Consider the following 20,616-nt stretch of genomic DNA (forward strand, 5'->3'; position numbering starts at 1 on the left):
CAAGTGTCGGCGATTGAATCCAAAATAGGAATTAGGAAAAAACGAGGAATACGTTAGTAGTCCATTTGAATCAACACAGCCAATTGGTTCGAATTGTCGATAAAGATTGCACCGAGGCGAACAGTCTAATTTTGTTTTCCACATCAATGTGTATAAGAAGAAAATGTTGGCATCGCTTTTTCTTGTAGTACAGTTCTACAATCAATTTTGAAGTTTCTGTAAATTTTTATTGTTCTTGAGGATGTATGACACAGGTGACAATAGGCACTGCATATCGACTAATTACAAGATAAAAGAAAAGGAACAATATCCGAATTGTATTACTGCAATTCGAAATATCATCTGTCGTGTTTTACAAATATTTAAGCCCACTGACGTCAATTTCTATATTTGTTATTTCTTCGAAAAACAGTTCTTTTAATCCTTTTGTAGGATTGTACAATACTATTATCAAACTAGACACGATTTAGTTGCGAGCAACGAGTAGGCCTTCCTTACGATTGTAGACGGTAAAAAAGGACTTTGACGAAAAAATTGTCGTTTTTAAACAAAATCTGAAAAACAATTTGTTGAGTCATCTTTTGGGGATACAAACTCTTTTTTAATCAAAGAATTGAGGTATAAAAAAGGGATTTATGAGTATTTTTGTCCCCAATTTTCAGTGTCAGTCCATTTTCTTAAAGTTGAATGAAAATTCTTGCCATTTCAAACATATTTAGTTCAACATACATTGAATGTTTAAAAATTATGTATCGTTCTCGAGATATCTGCAAAAGAGCGATATAGAAACCAACCCTATAACTCCGTTTAGGGACCTTTTAGGAAAAATAGTGTTGCATATTGTGAAGCACATGATCTTGAGTATCTTTTCTTTAATACTGCTTTTCAATTTTTTTTCTCCATTTTGAGATATTGAAAATCATAATTTTGGATTTCAGGCCCCTTAAAACCCCTTAATTACGTATAAAAGGAACAAACAATTGTACTATACACTTAAAAAACATCAAAATAATTCATTGTAAAACGTTATTATAAGTATACATAAAAGATATCTCGGTCCATTTTTAAAAGGGTAATTAAAACCGCTTTTTTTTCTTTTGTCAAATGGAAGCTCTTATTTGTTACACATGTTTTAACAAAATACGTTCGCGAAAAAAGATATTAAAAGACAATCAGGAAAAATCTCGACCTTTTTCGAGCCTTGATTTATTTACCTCAGGTGGGCGTCGGCTCCATTGGTCAAAGAATGATGTAAATACACATATCAAAATTAAATCATTTGTCTTCAATTCTGGATCTAATTACTTCAAATCAATATCTTTAATTATAAAGTAGAAAAAAATCTGATAAGCTGATTCTCTGAAAATTAGTAAAGCATCGATATATCAAAAACTGAAATGACGTCATCAATACAAACAATATTCTAATAAGGTTAAAAGACATTTAACATTTTACATTTTAGTTCTGACAGGTTATTTAAATCGCTTGAGCTATTTTTTTTTAACCTTTTAAGAGGACTAGATTGTTGTGGCCAGTTGTATGTTAATGTCCTTAAATACCAGCGCTATTTACATTTAATAAGGTACATGTACTAGTATATGAAAAAGGAAATTTTCAAAGCTAAAATATATGAAACATTTACTTACTAAGTAGAATATAATGGCTGACAAATTTATATTCAAAATTTCAAGTAAGATATAATGGTTAATTTGTTGACGACCCTGAGCCTCTATAATTAAGGAATTAGAATAAGCAAACCTTAGGCTATCTGATAAGATGAACATAAATTCAATGACATAATTAACATATTGGTGTCATCGACATTCACAAGTTTAGAACTCTATGAAAAAGGTTGCTAGCAACTCCGACTGAATCAGGCTTCGTTATTCTGATAAGATTTGTTTATTGGCGTTAGTTTGATAACCCTAATGCATAAAAAATTATATACCTTAACAATGACCACTTCAAACTGTAATACATATATACCTTAACATTGACCACAGGTTCAAATTCCTTTTCAATAAGATTCAGCAAAATGACGTTGTCAAGGATGGAATTGTTGGTCCCTATGTCATCATCAAAGTCTGGAGACGTGGTAACAACGAACCACGAAGAATGGTCTCTTAGCTCAGTAAAACGAAAGTTTCCTTTGGATTGGTCGAAAGCACTCGCCTAAAATTATTTCAACGTTATGCAAAAAAAATCTACAAGGTCACCAGATTTAAAGATAAAATAATAAATCATATCAAAATTTTCTACATGATTTAAAAATTGATGAGAGAGAGAGAGAGAGAGAGAGAGAGAGAGAGAGAGAGAGAGAGAGAGAGAGAGATAATTCATTACATTGTTTATCATTTTTAAGCAGTTGCGCTTTCATTTACAAACCAGAAAAAAAATCATTAATGATTTAAGGTAATGACAACTTGACAAAAAACTATAAGTGTGAATATTCCTACTCTCAGGTCGGTATATCTTTACAATCCCCCTTATCCTTAGAGCATTTACCTTGCGGATATAATGTCCAATTTTACATAAAGTAATTATGATACTGTTGCAAAGATTGAGCAGCAATGATCAGTAAATTATTTATATTCCCCTGCCAATAATCTATAACTGTTTACGTTTTGAACAAAAGAAAACCATTAGTTTACAGCGAAGATGCGTTTGTTTCATTCTGTATTTTATGTCTCTCTGATGCAAGTTTATGTTTTACATACTTTAAGTCACAAGTAAAAAGAATTATAAAGGAGCTTAAGTTTAATTCAAATATATACACTAAACACGCACATAACGGAAAATACATCTTGTTGTTTCTTCTCCAAACATACAAAAGCAAACTACTGATTAATCACTGCTATTTCGTTTCACCATTTGAACCACGGGGCGTTTATCACCAAAATTCCTTTTTTAAAAACAATAAACTTTTGAATAGAACTAAAAACTTCTAATTTCTTTGTACTACACTTTTCAGTGAAATTATCCAGCGTATAAACAGAAGTTAGACCTGTATTTTTATAAAAAAAATAGTCTGAACATGAGCCATCAGCCAATTAATCAACAGTTAAAACAACTAACCCCATACGTATTTCTATACAATTAAGCCTTCATTTAATGTTGTATTGGTCGTAAATTTGTTTTTATAAAACAATGTGATGTCTCAGTTTACCAGTTTCAGAATCCTTCTTGTATTATTTGGGCTACAGAAAATGGTAAAGTTGATGTGATGTTCAGCCAATTCAAGATATAGCCCTTTCAGAAGCATCAACAAACTGTCCTCATCAGTAATGTCGTCAACATTGTAAAGTTTTTGTACAAAATAATCTTGGTTAATTCGCTCAGTGAATAAATCAACAAGAATAGCTTTGAAAGAAATTTGGACGAGTAAGTAAAACATGACTGTTACTGTCTTAAGGCGAGTAAAATACAAACGATCAATAAAATAGATTTAAAAAAGAATACACTGATTAAATAAAAACACAATGGCTTTGAAAACATGAAGATTAATTTTCCAATAAAGCTTAAAGACGAATATTAATCATTTATTTACCAATGGTTCAATAAAATTCATCAGCTGCAGTGCGAATTTTCGTACCATACAGATTGTCGAAGAAAATGACGGACAAACGCAGCCTTAGTTCCTTGAAGATTGCAATTGACATGGAAGCGACCTTTTGAAGTTGAAATTGACGTCTGCTTTCTTTTACGATCCGGCGACCATCGCTGATTACATCTAATGCTGTGGCTTCGGGATTGTTTACAGAGGGCCAACAGTTCCTTGCCTGTTCGGTAATTATTGTTTTGCTGGTGAAATATCCAGCGATGTCTTGGATAAATGTCGGGATGTTTGAGGGAAAAAAGATAAAATAGTAGTCCTTTTTGCTCATCTCATGAACTATGAAAGAGATATAAAACAGTGAATTCAGATTTATTGTCAAATAAATGGAGGAAAAAGAAGATCAAATCTAATATGTTGATAATATTTTGATAGATAAATTAAAAAAAGACAGACATTTATACATAAATGTATACACAAATACACACTAAAAAAGAGCATTTATATGTAAAAATTTAATATTACTTTAAATGTTCACAAATATATTATCCTAAGATCAAATACAATATATATTACCTTTCTGTAGAACAAGATATGGTTCAGAAAAGTCCACAAAATAGATTATGCATCTGTTGTTTTGTATTTCATCAAGGTTTCATTCTTGTAATTTACTGTAAACTATACCTGTACAAAAATGTTTTCATGGTGGTTAAGTTTACCTCATTATTTTCCTCATTTGAAAAAGGGCCAACCCCTGTACGTTTAGTATAATTATAAAGTCATTGACAAGGGGATAGAACATCTATTGAAAAAATTGAGAAATAAATAAATATGTGAACAGCAATATGATAGAAGACGTGGTTAGATTAGCAGTTTTGTAAATGAATATGAATTATTTATTTGAACCCGTGACAGCTATTTATTTCATCATATTTCATCATAGAGGCATTGCCTGTACCTGAATTAATTGCTTCAATTCTTTGTTGCATGATTTCAGAAGAAGAAAAATACCATTGAAAGAATTCCCTGTTCACAGCATGCAAGACTGGAGATGTTGATACACTGACGAATTTACTAGCTGTGGTGTCACAAAATGTTCCTACCCTGGAATCTCCAGAAAAGAAAGCAGACTCCATAGTTTTGGAGAACCAGGACATTTATCTTCAAAATCAGAATAACATAAACAACACGTGTAATAAACATAGCGAAGAAAGTGACCAAATTCCACAAGATGCCAATTTTAAGAGCAAAGAGGAAATATTATCTGATGAACTTTCTTTGATATCCTCAACAGTGCCAGAGACTGAGGTGCTGCTCAGTGATAATCTAGTTCAGAAAGATGCTTTGCAGAAGTCTCAAGGAAAAACATCTAGTCGACCCGGATCATTTAAGTCAGATGAACTCTTGTCCCCAGTTGATACCAACGACGTGCTCAATGAGCCCATAGGTGACAACAAGTACAGTCTGTTACACATTGCAGCTAAAGACAGACATAGGAAAGTCATTCAGTTACTTATGGAATGTGGTGCAAATCCAGCAACAAGATACTTGATGATTATTATTAAAAGGGAATTTACTTTTACATACATGTATTTAAGTCCCATGCAAAGACGTTGTGAGGGGTTTAATGTGTTGACACGTCCCTGAATCAGTCAGTCCTGTCTTTCTTGCAATGGGCAACTCCCCTTAAACTGCTGCATGGAAGTTTGTGAAACTTTGTGTACTGTAAATTCCTAATTGAACCCAAGGAATTCCTAACGGTGTAAAATCGTGAAAAACATGTCTCGCGAACTTTAAAAATCTCGCTTTTATTTTTTGGACAGATGTAAATTATTTGGAATCATGAAAAAACATTTTGCGATCGTTATTCTATATTCTCGTGATTTGATTTTATAATCGTTGATTTGCAGAATTAAGTTCTCGCATAAAATAAAGAATCTACAGTACATGTATGAAGGACTTTTTACCAAGACATTCCATTTCCATTATTTTTCCATTATTTTTCTGGACATTTAGGCCCTTTTGAAGGTAGAATTTTTAAGTGCAATTTTTACTAAACTGCTGCTCAAAATTTTTTAAAAGTGTGTAAACATTTAGGTTACAATGTGTAGATGTTGAGTTACCATGAAATTCTGATTACTTAATTTTTCTTGGAATTTTGGCCCTTTAGAGTCTCATATTATTATTTTTAAAAGTTTAATTTACTAGTTGTTTATTGATCAATGTTCCTTAAGATATAAAATCCAGGTTAAATGAAAAATTCATACATGGTGTAGAACATGTAGATTAAAATGTTTTGCAAACTTAAGCTTTGTATATTTCTTGTACATGTTAAACATGAAAAATGATGATAACATACTGTCAATCATGTAAAAAATCCATATGGGGAAGTATAAATTCAAAGCATAGCAACACAGACCTCTAAAAAATATAGCAGTTTGATCAGATGCTTATATAAGAGGAATTGGCATCTCCTGCCGACCGGTCACACCTGCCGTGTGCTCATTCTCAAGATCATGAAAAACAGAAGAAATCGTAGTCTTAATGAAACGTTGTACTTGCTTACAAGGTAATTGTAACGACCATAGAACTCGCATAAAGATGATTTTGATAAAGGTTCTTGATATTTATAAATGCATTATCAATCATTTAACTTTACAGCAAACAACCAATTTTTGTTTTGATAAAAAAACCTGTGTATATTTATTAGACTGAGCATTTTTTGCTTTCATGACTCTTTTTGACTTTATGATTGGCAGAGATAAGTTTGGCCAGACTCCATACAACTTTGCCAAGGATAAAGAGTCCAGAAATGAGTTCAGAAAATTCATGGGACAATATCCTGACCGATATGATTACAAAACAGCTCAGGTTGGTGGGAGAATTCAACACATTTAAAAGACCTCCTTTTGTTCATTTGACAGAAGAGAAAAGTCTGCAAATGTTAACAAGAAGCCCAGTTGCCACATCGCTCACCTGAGCAACAATTGCCTTAATTCTGATCAAATTAGCATTACAGTATCAAAATATCTTGACACTAAGTACAGTACATCTTGCTAGAAAAAATTGAAAATCTGCCAATTTTTATCCACCTCTTTTTTTTCGGTAAATACCAAGCCCCTTTTGTTGTTGTACATGTAAGAAGGTCTTTCTTTATTCCTATATACCCCCCCCCCTTTCGTGGCCCCACTTTTCTCTAGGGAATCATGGTTTCATCAAACTTAAATCTGCATAACCTGTGCTTTCACACTAAGTACCAAGTTATGGACCGAAAACTTTCCCAGAATATTTTTGAAGATTTTCTCTTTATATTCCTATGTCAAAATTCAAACCGTCATCACGGCCCCACCCTATCACTAGGGACTGTGATTTTGCAAACTTGAATTTACACTACCTGAGGATGCCTCTACACAAGTTTAAGCTTTTTTGGCCAAATAGTCTTTAAAAAGAAGATTTTTAAAGATTTTCCCTATATATTCCTATGTAAAAATTTATCCTCCATTGTGGCCTCACCATACCCCTGGACTATTATTTAAACAAACTTAAATCTATACGATCTGGGGATGCTTCCACTCAAATTTGGGCTTTCCTGGCCTAATAGTTTTGAGAAGAAGATTTTTAAAGATGTTCTCTATATATAAAAATTTATCCCCCATTGTGGCCCCACCCTACCCCCAGGGACCATGATTTGAACAAACTTGAATCTACATTATCTGAGGATGGTTACACGCCAATTTGAGCTTTCTTGGCCAAATAATTTTTAAAAGAAATTTTTAAAAAGATTTTATCTATATATTCCTGTATAAAAATTTATCCTCTAATTGTGGCCCCACCCTACCCCCTGGGACCATGATTTGAACAAACTTGAATCTACACTACCAGAGGATGCTTCCATTTTAATTTGAGCTTTTCTGGCCTAATAGTTTTTGAGAAGAAGATTTTTAAAAATTTTCTTTATATATTCCTATGTAAAAATCCATTCCCTCATTGTGGCCCCACCATACCACCAGGGACAAACTTGAATCTACAATACCTGAGGATGCTTCCACTTTAATTTGAGCTTTTCTGGCCTAATAGTTTTTGAGAAGAAGATTTTAAAAGATTTTCTATATATATTCCTATGTAAAACTTTATCCCCCAATTGTGGCCCCACCCTACCCCGGGGACCATGATTTGAACAAACTTGAATCTACACTATCTGAGGATGCTCCCATTTTAATTTGAGCTTTTCTGGCCTGATAGTTTTTGAGAAGAAGATTTTTAAAGATTTTCTATATATATTCTTATGTAAAACTTGATCCCCCAATTGTGGCCCCTCCTTACCCCCGGGGACCATGATTTGAATAAACTTGAATCTACACTACCTGGGGATGCTTCCACACAAGTTTAAGCTTTTCAGGCCAAATAGTTTTTGAGAAGATTTTTAAAAAATACCAACAAATTTTCAATAATTCTCAATTATCTCCCCTTTAAAGATCTTCATTTGAAGATACCTGAATCCCCTTCACCTAGTGGTGCTTTGTGCCAAATTTTGTTGAAATCTGCCCAGTGGTTCTCGAGAGGAAGATGAAAATGTGAAAAGTTTACAACGACGACGACAACGACGACTACGACGACAAATTGTGATCAATTAATTGGCTCAAGTGAGCTAAAAACCAAAAGTTCAAGCAAAACTCAAATATTTTGTGTTCATCCTATTGACATACATGTATTGATGATAAAGTGTACATGCAGTACAAAATTCATGCAAACATTAAGAATTGATTAAGAATAATTTAGACTGTTTCTCTTATATGGCTAAAACTTCTGTGTGCATACAATGTACTTGTATATTTGAAAAAAATTGATTGAAGCATTTGAGGATTTATAATTTTGATAAATCATGTTTTAATTCAAATACATTGTATATTTTTGTCAGATCCCTAGCGCACTGACAAATGATATGGAACTAGAAAGAAAACAGAAGGCAGCAGAAAAGAAAAGACAACAGAAAAAAAGCCAAACAGGACAGGTTAAAAGTAAGTTAAAGTAAGGAAAGGAAGAATTATAAGAAATGAGTGCATTTCACTTTGAATAGTAGAGATTTAATGTAACTAGTTGTCCTATTTTAATTTTATTTGTTTTAACCTGATTTTGACAAAGCACAACCATGCTGGGCTTTTAATCATACATTTTATTCCCAAAGAAAATTTACAAAGAATTTTTTTTTGTTTTCTAAAATAATTTTTTCAGACAATAAAGCTTTTTTTTTTTTTATAGTTTTGAATTTTCATTGATTAACAAAATTTTGATGGCATATAAATACTAGTATGTTAAAACCACTTCATGATTATTCAAGAAAACATGTTTATGAATTTTAAAGGAGAGAAGAGAAGAAGATGCTGTGAAAGAAGCTGAAGAAAAAGAGAAGAAAAGATTTCTTGTTCTGTCTGACAGGGAAAAGGTCAAAAGATGTTTTGATAAATAGCTCTGTGGAGAGAGAGAGAGAGAGAGAGAGAGAGAGAGAGAGAGAGAGAGAGAGAGAGAGAGAGAGAGAGTATGAAATTTTTAATGTAAGTTGTTATCATCAAAAGTGAAGAGAATAAAGTTTTGGCTGCCATTCAATTCATTAGACATTGATGTACATGGGGGGGGGGGGGAACATTAAAAGATTTGTTTAAAATACCACATTTATTCTAGCGATAAAATCTTGTGTGTTCGTGTCCCTTATATCCCCATTCTGGACAGATCAAAGCTAATGATAGGCTGGAAGTTACAACTCAATTCAAAAGCATTCAACTTTGAAAATGATATTTAAAGGTATTGATTATAGAAGTTAAATAGGTACCAAGAAGTGTATGTCACAACATGTTTTGGCTATTGCCTAAAAATCTCATGATGGCCTTGATAGTTAAAGCGTATGTAACTTAGAATGTTTAATATTATTGCAAAAATTGTCTTGGATGACTTACTGATAAAACAAAATCACCAGTTTTCTTTATTGGTTTTGAAATAACCATGTCAAGTTAAAATATAGAACCATGCATTCCCCCAGTAGGACAACAGAGAGATTAACATCTTTCTGTTGCACAATTTTTTTCTATTCTTTAGTTGAACCTTCTGCCAGTGCCTTTAATCAGTTAATCAACTATGACGAAATTCTACTATTGATCTTTTTCAGAGGGCATTAGCGGCAGAGAAAAGATTGTTAAAAAACTTAGAGGAGACTGGACAGAATACACCAGTAATGAGGTAACATTGATTTCAGTCAAAAAAGTAAAACAGTAACATGGTTACAGTAGACTCACCAATGGAAAACTGAAGACAGTTTCATTTCTTATTCCTTTGAGACTGAACAAAAAATGTATGTTATAATTTTTTTTTTGAAAAAAGGGGGCTAATTCTTATTTTTACATTTTTTGCATTAAAATGGATTTAATTTAAAAGAAACGATGCCTCATTTGAAAGGGAGGTTCTGTTCTTGATATGCCCTGGTACGATAAAGAACTGTCACTGCTACAAAGCCTTAAGGGCCAAAGTGTAGGTCTAGATTTCAAGTTGTTTGCTGGGTATTTATGATGTTTGATCATGAGTTATAGAATCTGAAGGGTTTTTAAAGAAATAAATCATTAATTTAAAGGTGAAGATTACACCTCTTGGCTATTTTTGGTAGTTACATGTTGAGTAACCATAGCGCATCCAGACCAAATATGTCATTTGAATTTTTCAAATCATGTCCTGGTTTTAAACAAACGGTTTATTTAATTGGTTTTAATTATAGATCACATCTGAACGTCAAGTAAAATTCATCTGCAGTGTACTACTTGGTAGATTTTTGTTGACAAATTTAGGAAATAGATATTATGAAGATATAATGAAGCCACTGTAATGGAAAAAGAAATGCACTAATGCCATTTCTTATTTTATTGAAATAAAGCGACAAAAGAACCTCAAAAATATCTCATAAAAATGCACTCAATGTTTTTTTTTAATTTTATTTTAGTACTACATCAAAGGAACCTATTTTTAAAAACAGTCATAAAAATGCACATTTTATCATCTCATTCTCTTTTTATAAAGAGTAAAGAATCATGCCAAGTACAGATGTATGAATTCACGAAAATCAAAAACAAAATTATACATTTTACAATTTTAAATTCACTCATGTCAACACATTTTTGTGGTCAGCACTCGTCATCATCCTTTACAAGAACAGTAACTATGTATGTAGAATGAATCGAATTCCAATGGAGGGTATGATCTAAATGTTTCGTCCACAACTAGAATATTGAGCAATGCAAATTCTTGTCGACAGGTTTGGCAGTTTCCCCCGGATCTAAAAATAGAAATATTCAATCAGTATTGAAGAAAAAAATCTAAAAAATTTGAAAACAGCTATTGTGAAATCTCAAAACCAACAAAAGTCATCTCACTGTATAAATGTTTGAAACCCAAAATGTTTTTTAATTGAACGACAGGTTTTAAAAGATTCTGATTAATAGACATAGAACAAATAATAACGAAGTGTCTATAATGTATTGATGAACTAGATGATATTCCGCGCAAGCGAGGGATTTGAGACTTTATACATTACAATGGTACAATGCTTGATATGCAGAACCATCTGTTTTGTTTCTTTTTGTATATACTGTGACCAAATTTTTCTTAGTTTCTTTCTTAACGTATTCTTTAAAGTTGAAATTAAAAACAGCAGGGCTGGATATTTAGAGGTGCGGGCAGGGATGAAAATTCTAAACTGATCAACATGATAGATGTATATACATGTACCTGGCCTTAATTCTTTTTATTGCTTTTGACTGGAGAAATAGCAAACTTTAAAATTTAATATTGAACCAGTGAGTGGGTATTTTGATTAATTGCGTCGAATCTCTAAATTTTGTTCTTAAGGTCAAATACCTCAGACTATTATTTTTGTCACTGCTCAAATAAGAATTTCAGATAAAAGATTGTTTTGAAGAAAGAAAAAAACCAAAACATTTTGCCCCCCTTCCAAATTCCCTGTTTTATGCATATATAGACGTAGAACACGATATGATCAATGTTTACAAATTAATGAATGATGTTTACTACCAATCTGTTGTATTAAAAACAGTATTTTTAAGAAGAACAAAAAACCCCGCTAGTGTTACTGTGCATATTTATTTGCATATTTTAGATCAGAGTTGTCAGATATAAGGTATTTGCTCAATGGTTAACTCGCCCTTCACTTTCTGCCGTGGCGTTAATTAGTCTTACTGCGTTCCTCGGCACCCGTACTGGAAAGTTCTTTCCATGAAAACTTAAATCGTATCAAATTAATCCATTTTATTTATTAAAGTTTTATTTTATTAACAATAGATTGCCGATCAAAGTTATCAGCCTGACGTCATGCATGACGATGTCCTATCAACCCGCGTCCTCGATAACCTCGTTCTGGAAATGTCTATGTGATTTTCTCACCAGATGTCGTGCTTCGCAAGCGTCTATCCATCAAAACTAAAATTGCGCATTCAAGATCTTAATTTTAATGTATACCCTAAGTAAGTCTCCAGTACAAATATTCACTCTTTTAGTGATCATTCAATAATATTTCACTGCAAGCATAATTATATTTTGATGCAAACTCCAACTGACTTGGATCCTCAATATTGATAGATGTTATATGCTCAACCAAAAATCATCGGTATACTAGTATTATAAAATTTACTAATGATGTTTAAGATATATTTCCTGTGGATTTTGTGGTGAGATTTAATATTTCATAACTTGCTCCTACATGTATCTTCTATCCCGAAGACATGGGAATGTGGTAAAAGAGCTCATGCAAACAAATACATATAATGAAAAATAAAGAGAAAACAAAACTATCTGACTTTGCATAAATATTTTTTTAAAATTACAAATTAACCATACCCGTTTTGTTTATTAATACCTACCTCATTGGTATATCCAACGAAAAATTATTAACAATTTTATATTAAAATTCCATATCATTAAGACTGTTAAGACTGTTGAACATGTCCAAGTTTTTTAGCATGCTCTAGAACAAGTCATATAAAGGTATCACGTATGACCAAGAATGCTTAAAAACAAGAACTATAAGAAAGACATTTTGTTTTATTACATGTGCTAGAACATGCTTTTAGTTGAGGTCTTACATGAATCATTATGTAAATCGGTGTAAGAAAAAAAATATTGAATGGTGACTGAAAATATATACTTTGAATTAATTTTTTTTTATTTCAAATTGCTTGCAATTTTTTTCAAACTGCAACTGAGTTTTTCAAAATATAACGTTACTGTACTAACAAAAATATAGCTAATGTTAATTGCAGTATGATTAGTCTTCATTTATTTATTTTTTTTTTGCTGATGTTTTTTTCAAGTTTTTTAAGATGTATTGAAAGAAATCGACGATGACGAACATGTTTTTACTGCAAAATAACTGCCTTAAATCGATTATTTGACAAAAAGAAATGGGCTATATTTGAAGTTTATATTAAAAAAAAAAATAGGTCCATACCAGTTTTATTTAAAAAAAAATTAAAATAGGCTATTATATGAAAAGAAATTTATTTTTGTAGGTAATAATTTTTGACATGCTCCTCCTCCATGAAAACTTTTAAGTTTTAATGGGATTGAAAAAGAACATAAAAAGTGTATTATTTGTGAAAGCTAAAACACGGCATTTTAAGGTGCTGGTATTTATGTTACCGTCGCAAATATTTTTCCTTAATTGAAATTCTGAAGGGCATACACATTTATTTTTTTTTACGAACTTTCAAATAAGAAAAGTTATGATTATGACGCTTAAATGTTATATGATTCTCTTGAACATAAACAACAGAAATTGCGATGTTAAAAAAGTTAAAGAGATAAGAATTTGATTAATTCAGTTATTAACGAGTATATTTTCTGACAAGTTCTTCGAACTTTGTAACATCACTCTTTATATTTTAGAATTTCTACTCACTGGCATAATCCTCTAGGTATGAACTGGTACATGGGGTCTGGCTTCATATCGGGAAAGTGAACAATGATTCGTCTTGTCCCGTTGGTGTTTGTCAGATATTCGGGACACATTGCAGAAATTGACCTGTATATGAAAATACATTTGACGATAAGTTTCTGCAGATTGATCGAGTTATTCCGTCTTTAATATACATGTATAGATATACAAATCATGAAAAAAACACGTTTTGAGGAATATTAATTTTTTTTTTTTTTGGGGGGGGGATTTCAATGTTGACTATAAGAATGATATTTTAAAGACTTTTCAAAAGAACTTCAATAAAGGTACAATACCGGTACAATGTAAAACTACATGTAAGTACTATGTGTGCTTTGAGAAATACATAAGTGCACTTACGTCGGACAACAAACATCCCCGTCGGTTAAACTCGAACGGCCACATCTCTTTTGTTTCCAAGACTTTGGCTTCCTTAATGACGCTTTATATCCCTAATATATTTGACATCTTCTCTCTGAGTACTTTTTCGTTTTTATCAGATTTATCTTTATTTCTTCTTTTGTGAAGAATAAACCTATGTGAAATACATGTTTAAAGAGTATTATTTATTTACTCTTATCCACAAGGATGATTTTTTAGAATTATAGTTTTTTATTTATTTTTTTTTTTTGTTAAGAAAGAAGTCTTTTCACATGCGTTATAAGACATATCAGACATACTTCTGAGAAAAAGAAATTTATGTTTTTACATTGTCAAACATATCATATATCCAAATGATGGTATCAGTTTAATCAAATTTGATTATCTAGTTTTTACATCAAGGTTAGGTCAAGGTCTCTACCTTCTTTCTGTACGTAAAGGGTGATAAAAAGTAACAGTATTTATCTGCAAATATGTAATCATCTGTTTAAAACATAAGGTTTTTATTCTTCAATGAAATGATGGAATAACAGAATGTCTAGCAGCTTATACTACTAAATTGAATTAGCCCTCATTTTCTATAATTTTAAAGGTATTTTGATTTTTTCTCCTAAGCCTACAATTGTAATTTTTTCTATTTTTTTTTTTTTTACATATTATGAAGATTCCACATAAAGATATAAATTGACAAAAAAAACCTTTAGTAAGAGAAAAAATCTGATTTTAGTCATTTTTTTCTACACAAATCTATTAATAGTATATACCCTTAAAAAGCTCATGAAGATGAAATTTTTTTAGACAAAGTATGTTTTAAAAATCATTAGTTCACATAAGTTTACAAAAAAATCCAAAATTAATAGTTTTGTTTTTTTTTCTTTCAATAAAATAATGAATCCACAGCAATTTTGAATTGAAAAAAGTGATATTTTCCTGACCCAAATTTTTGCTAAAACAAATCCTTGTAAAATTCTATACTTTGAGTATAAGACTCTTTCCTTAAGTTTAATGTTTTCTTTTAAATGCATCCGAACATAGGAAACGTCAAATTGATATAAAGTAGAATTCATTCATATCTACCTTACATTCATCGTCGCTTTACTTAGATAATAAAATACCCTTGCAAACTGACCTCTATACAAACTTTGAATCTTCTCGTACGGAACTCCAGCGCATTTTCCCGCCATGCAGAAAGGACTTATCTCATTTTTCGAGCCAGAGTTTTCTAATTGCTCCCCAATATGTTCAAGAGTGTTTTGCGAGCAAACTGTAGCGAAACAAAACAAAAACCCTATGCATGTTTCAGTCTTCATTTTGTCGTTGTAGAAATATTATTCTTCACCAAATGGTTGTTTCATGCAAACGATGTCGTTAAATCCAGCGCTCTTTTCTTTGCACGACTGTGATTGTGGCGTATTTATATGGAGGTCGTCATGCTAGGAAATACAAGCCCAAATCTGACCTCACTCTATCATGTCTGCGCAGGGCTAATGAAATTCGTACTTTGGTTTACTTATTTTTTGTTTTATTGAGCTACCAAGGTTTTTAAACTTGTACCAAGACGGTAGTTCCGGGTTCGAAAGGTGATATATCCTGTAACAAAATTGCTCAGGTGTTATCACTATCCTTAAAATCACCCAGGTGTAAATGTGGTTTTTTTTTAATGCCACCCCCGACATTAAACTTGCCGAAAAAGCCGGGTATTGTCTACATTGTTAATTTTTACGTCAAAGCCTTGAAATAGATGTTAATAATAACTTGATGGAAATTCTGATTTTTCTAACCAATCAGAATTTGAAAACATTTGTAGGAGTCGTATGACCGGTATGAAATTATTGCAGCATAAAATAAAAGGGATGAATGTTTACAAAAATATTGACAATAATCACCATGTTATGCCCTTGGTCTCTTTTCAACTTCAAATTTGCATGATTGACACCGGTTTTTGTTTTTGGTTTTTGAAGAATTAAGTTTGTCATCAACAGAAACAGAACTTTGCTGAAAGTTTGATTTGATCATATTTATTTTTACTACAAAGGTTTATCCAAATTTTTGGGAAAGCAGCATTTACACACTCACTTGTTTGGAATTATTGTTGTTCATATATATCTTGGATGAACCAAGCTCTGATTTAGCGATTCGGACGTTACTCAACATGGATTTATGTCTAATACGACAAATATGTTTCTAATTTTCATCAATTATATCTAATGCTCAAGCATATAATTTTTGTTGCTGTTGTTATACGGCATACAAGACAAAGAGTGATGTGAGTCATTGATTTTATATTTGACTTAAGACAAGTGTTTTAAGAATTTGAACTCCATGATTTAGAAATATTTTTACGTATAAACCTATAGATTATATTTAATATTTAGCCTTCCTTTAGAGAATCAGTATCCACACAAGAATACTTCTCTTACTGTTTAAAATATATCAATTACTTTTGTCATTTTTTAAAACGTGATTTCAAATAAATATAATGTGTTGACATGTATTGAATCGATCTTTTTAAATTTGTTTACTTTATGCCCTATTTGTGTATTTAGTAACACAATGAACATTAAATGGTCTATAAATTACACTTTTACTGCCTAAGAAAGCATCCACTTTACGACTTAAACTAGAACTTTAATTCTAATACGGTGTGCCTTATCGTTATTCTATACATTATACTAATAAATTATTTGATTATTTTCAGTCGGTGTTTCCAGTGTGGTTCAGACATGACGGGAAAGGTTCCTTTTGAATATTCGGATTTCAAATTCTGTTCCCCAAAGTGTTTAAAACAGCATCGAATGGTCAAAACATAAATTACAATTCAATATATAAGATCCTTATAGATTATTTTATTGAACATATTTATTTAAAAGAGAAATTTATAAATTAGTCGCAATATAAACCAATAAAATGTGACACATTTCCTGTTTCCTGAGTTTGTTTTGAAAGCAGGATGTCATGAGGGTTGTATTAGTGTTATCAACTTAATTCTCATCCTTTGAGTTCTGTCTCTGAATTATGTTGATTAATGAGATGGGAACTAGATATTCAAATTAACTGAACTTTATTCTGATCTTTGTCCACGCCAATCCAAATATCTGATCAAAGATCAATTAGTTGTTCCATAATTGGCCCATATAAAACCAAACAAAACGTAGCTGTTTGCTTAGAAACCAAACTACAGTGAATAAGGTTTTCTGTACAACATGTTTGGTTTGATTCTTGTTTTGTGCTTGTCGCATAATACGATGATGGCAGCATCTGATTCTTTGAATACGAGTATTCCTGAAAGGGCGACTCCACAAGGTGCAGATGCGACAGTCTTGCGACAATTGCTGAATCAAGAAACTTTGATAAGAATGTCCGTAGAGAAAAATGTTCATGTACTGATGAAGGATATGGTGTCACTTAAGGATTCCCTGTTATCTTTACAAAGCGAGATGGTGGGAATTAGGCAGATAGCGAAAGATGGAATAGCTGACTCCAAAGAAAAAATAGAAGGTTTGAAAAGTGAGTTACAAGGTTTGAAAGAAACCGAAGAAAACTTAGAAGAAAGGCTGGTGGAGCAAAACAAAACTGGTTTGAATTTGTTTGAGAAGTTGACGAAATTCAAGAATGAAATGAATGGTTTCCAAACTGATATTAAGACTAGCCTTGCTCAAAACAACAAGAACACGAGCGAAGTACTGTCAGACATAAAGGTGCAAGTTCGATTGTTGTCAACAAGTCTGATGGGGCTTGACCAGCGTGTAAAACAACTAGACCAGACCGTACCAACACGCTTAGAAGAAAATTACAAGATGGTTTCAAGTCAGATGTCCAACATCTCAGCAAATATACTAGGTAAATCATCTTTCATTTATAAGTGCAATGAAAAATAGGCTTTCATTTGTAGTGTCCCCAAATATTCATGGTTTATCGACTGTTGCGCGATCTTTTTTCTTTTTTTACAAACACGATATTGTAATTCTGTTTACATTGAATACACTTTAAATAAATATATGTACATTTAACAAAATATGTATCATTTTTCAGAGAAAACCAATGAATCCTTGCACAGTTTAAAATCTGAAATTGCAGAAACCAAGTATGATCAGCTCAAGTTATCGGCCGCCATCTTGTCCCTTGAATGGTTTCGGAACAACATCTCCAGTGGACTGATTGGTGGGTTTTTTTTAATAACATAGTATGCTTATTTTCAAAACATGAGTTTTAAGGTTTGTAAGTGAATCGCAATACAATTGTTATTTTATCAAAAATTCATACCAATATAATACATGTCTTTCTTGGTACATGAGGTGCTTGAAGGGAGGAATCATATGAAAAGTATATTTGCATTAATGTCCATATCTTAAAATGTCAAATATTCAACAGAGCACGTATGGAATGACACGTTTGTTTAATTTTTGCATGGAAATATAAATATGAAAATGTATTGTGCAAAATAGTTCATCGAGCTGGCTGTGTCTTATTTATTTTGGGGGAGTGGAGAGCAGAGGAAAAAACCCGAGACTTGCTTAATTAACGATAAGAATGAGTTTCCTTTTGTAAAATTGTCTTGGTAGTTTGTTTTTTAAAATCAGGAATAAAAAAGTATATTATAATGAACTAAGGTTAATAATATGTTTACTTAAATGCTTCTCCCAACAAATTACGGTTTTTTTTTCAGGTTTCGTAAGCAGTTCATTTGTAATGAAGTTTTAGTTTAAATGCCATTTTGTCTTTGTATTAGAAATATTATCAATTTTTCTATAACTTTTATACAAAAGATACGGAAATTATTAATAATCATGACTTTTACAGATTCTAAGGCTCCCATGGTCGTTGCTTTCACCGCTGGAGTAACAGAAAGTAAAAGTTATTGGAGCTCCGGAAACTTGATTTTTTCCACCATTATTTACAATGAAGGTGGGGCATATGATGCCTCGACCGGTGTCTTTACGTCACCGACAGACGGGATATTTGTTTTTTACGTCACAATCACCGCATACAGCTCAAATACTATTTCCGTTGACATAGTCAAAAACAGGTCTTCTTCTGTAAGAGCGCTTGCATATGGTGGGAGTTCCTACCAAACTGGAACAAACATGGCGGTTTTCAGTTTGGGACGTGGTGACAAAGTCTGGGTAAAACAGCATTCAGGACAAGGATTCTACACTGCTTCGACACCAATCACGTCGTTCACGGGTTTCATGATCTCTTGAGGTCATAATCTTATTATTTAAATAAAAGGAAAGGAGCCTTCATGTTTATGAAATATGAAAGATTAGTTCTTTAAAAAAGCTCTATACAAAAGCTTGGTTTCTATTTGTCAGACTTTCATTTTCAATGAAATAAAATAAATGTACAATTTTAACCCATGTCTACGATTTAAGAATATGTTCTATCTTAACATCCACTTTAATATGGCACTAAATTAAGCGTTCGTACGGAAGCCCATGGGCTTCCGTATACAGCTTACTCCACTTATATTAAAATCGCTTAATTTGAAATTCCGCTTATTTTGAAATAGAAATAAATCCCTAGTTTTTGCCTTTAATTTTCTTTGCATTGATATAACGGATATAATGAAATCGTTTATTTTGAAATATCGCTCATATTGAAGCCACTGATCGGTCCCCGTAGGCGATAATTAGTTGTTTTTATAACGGTTATATTGAAGTACTCCCTGGCGGCTGTCGTCACGGTTGGTGACAGTAATCATGCCTGACTGACCGGTTGAAATACAAACGTGTGAATTGATAAGTTCTCATCATGTTTGTTTTTATACTTCTATTAAAAAGTAAACTTTATTCACCGTTGAATTTTTTTTTTACATATACGGATGTATTGAGGCTAGACGCAATATGGAAACCCCCCGGAGAAGAAAAACATTATCTTCGGACACTAAATACGAACTAGTTATGGCTATTGATAAAAGGACAAAGCCTAAATTCGAAATAGCAAAGGGTGTTGAGATTATCGGGAGTACACTAACGATGATATACAAGCAGCGTTTAGCAGTACTGATTTGAATCGTTTGAGTCTGGTGATTTTTATCTAAAACGTAAAAGAATGCGATCGGAGATTATGATGATTTTTAAGATAGTGAACAAAATGAAACTTACAAAACTTACGGATATAATTTTAATCAAACTTTCAAGGACTAATGTTCCATGTAATCTGTTCATTGTAATAGATAAATGATGACCGAATAATGTGTTCGGGTTTGGTTTTCTATGCTTACATCAGGATTGAACTTTCAAAAATGGCGGCTTCACGTCAGTCAATTTCGCTTATATTGAAATACGGATATATTGAAATAATTTGCATGGTCCCCTGAATTTCAATATATCCGGAGTAGGCTATATATATATATATATATATATATATATATATATATATATATATATATATATATATATATATATATATATATATATATATATATATATATATATATATATCATACGTGTGGTGTATATTACCCGTGTGATAAACCTTTGCTATATCTAACGGGTGATGCTTTATCAAATACTTCCGGTCCGAACTATTTTTGACACAACCCCTCGCTTCAACAGATTTGCTAGTACTTTCAACATAACTATATCTACTACAAAAATAAATATAAAATTGATTTTGTCAAAGATTTAAATTACAAATATGAAGGAAAACACATAACTGCGCAGCACAGGCGTCGGAACTGGGGGGGGGGGGG

At 32.0% G+C, this 20,616-nt stretch overlaps 2 protein-coding genes and 1 long non-coding RNA gene across 4 annotated transcripts in view; 2 read left to right on the forward strand and 1 right to left on the reverse strand.

Annotated features, from left to right (window-relative positions):
* Positions 1-16,841, forward strand: part of LOC105331279 (tRNA endonuclease ANKZF1) — a 48,804-nt gene extending 31,963 nt beyond the window's left edge. Inside the window, exons 16-20 of one of the 2 annotated variants that reach the window (XR_010709945.1) lie at positions 6,313-6,424; positions 8,472-8,571; positions 8,916-8,996; positions 9,714-9,784; positions 16,621-16,689. Coding sequence is in view for 1 of the 2 variants with exons in the window: in XM_066072872.1 (XP_065928944.1) it covers positions 8,916-8,996; positions 9,714-9,784; positions 16,621-16,732 (264 nt within the window). In the remaining variant the exon portion in view is untranslated. Of the gene's footprint in view, positions 1-6,312; positions 6,425-8,471; positions 8,572-8,915; positions 8,997-9,713; positions 9,785-16,620 lie in introns of both variants that reach the window. The other variant, XM_066072872.1, reaches the window with a different exon arrangement.
* On the reverse strand, positions 10,512-15,409 carry LOC109617455 (uncharacterized). Its single transcript, XR_010709946.1, has 4 exons — positions 15,052-15,409; positions 13,902-14,076; positions 13,506-13,628; positions 10,512-10,868 (listed from the first exon to the last, which is right to left on the reverse strand). It is a non-coding gene; the product is annotated as an uncharacterized lncRNA (long non-coding RNA).
* On the forward strand, positions 16,828-19,711 carry LOC105340263 (uncharacterized). Its single transcript, XM_066072874.1, has 3 exons — positions 16,828-17,762; positions 17,955-18,083; positions 18,723-19,711. The coding sequence occupies exons 1-3, from the start codon at positions 17,126-17,128 to the stop codon at positions 19,121-19,123; spliced, it is 1,167 nt and encodes a 388-aa protein (XP_065928946.1). The 5' UTR covers positions 16,828-17,125; the 3' UTR covers positions 19,124-19,711.
* The last annotated feature ends 905 nt before the right edge of the window (positions 19,712-20,616 follow it).

Source organism: Magallana gigas, chromosome 10 (genome assembly GCF_963853765.1).
Source record: "Magallana gigas chromosome 10, xbMagGiga1.1, whole genome shotgun sequence".
Classification (NCBI taxonomy): Eukaryota; Metazoa; Mollusca; class Bivalvia; order Ostreida; family Ostreidae; genus Magallana; species Magallana gigas.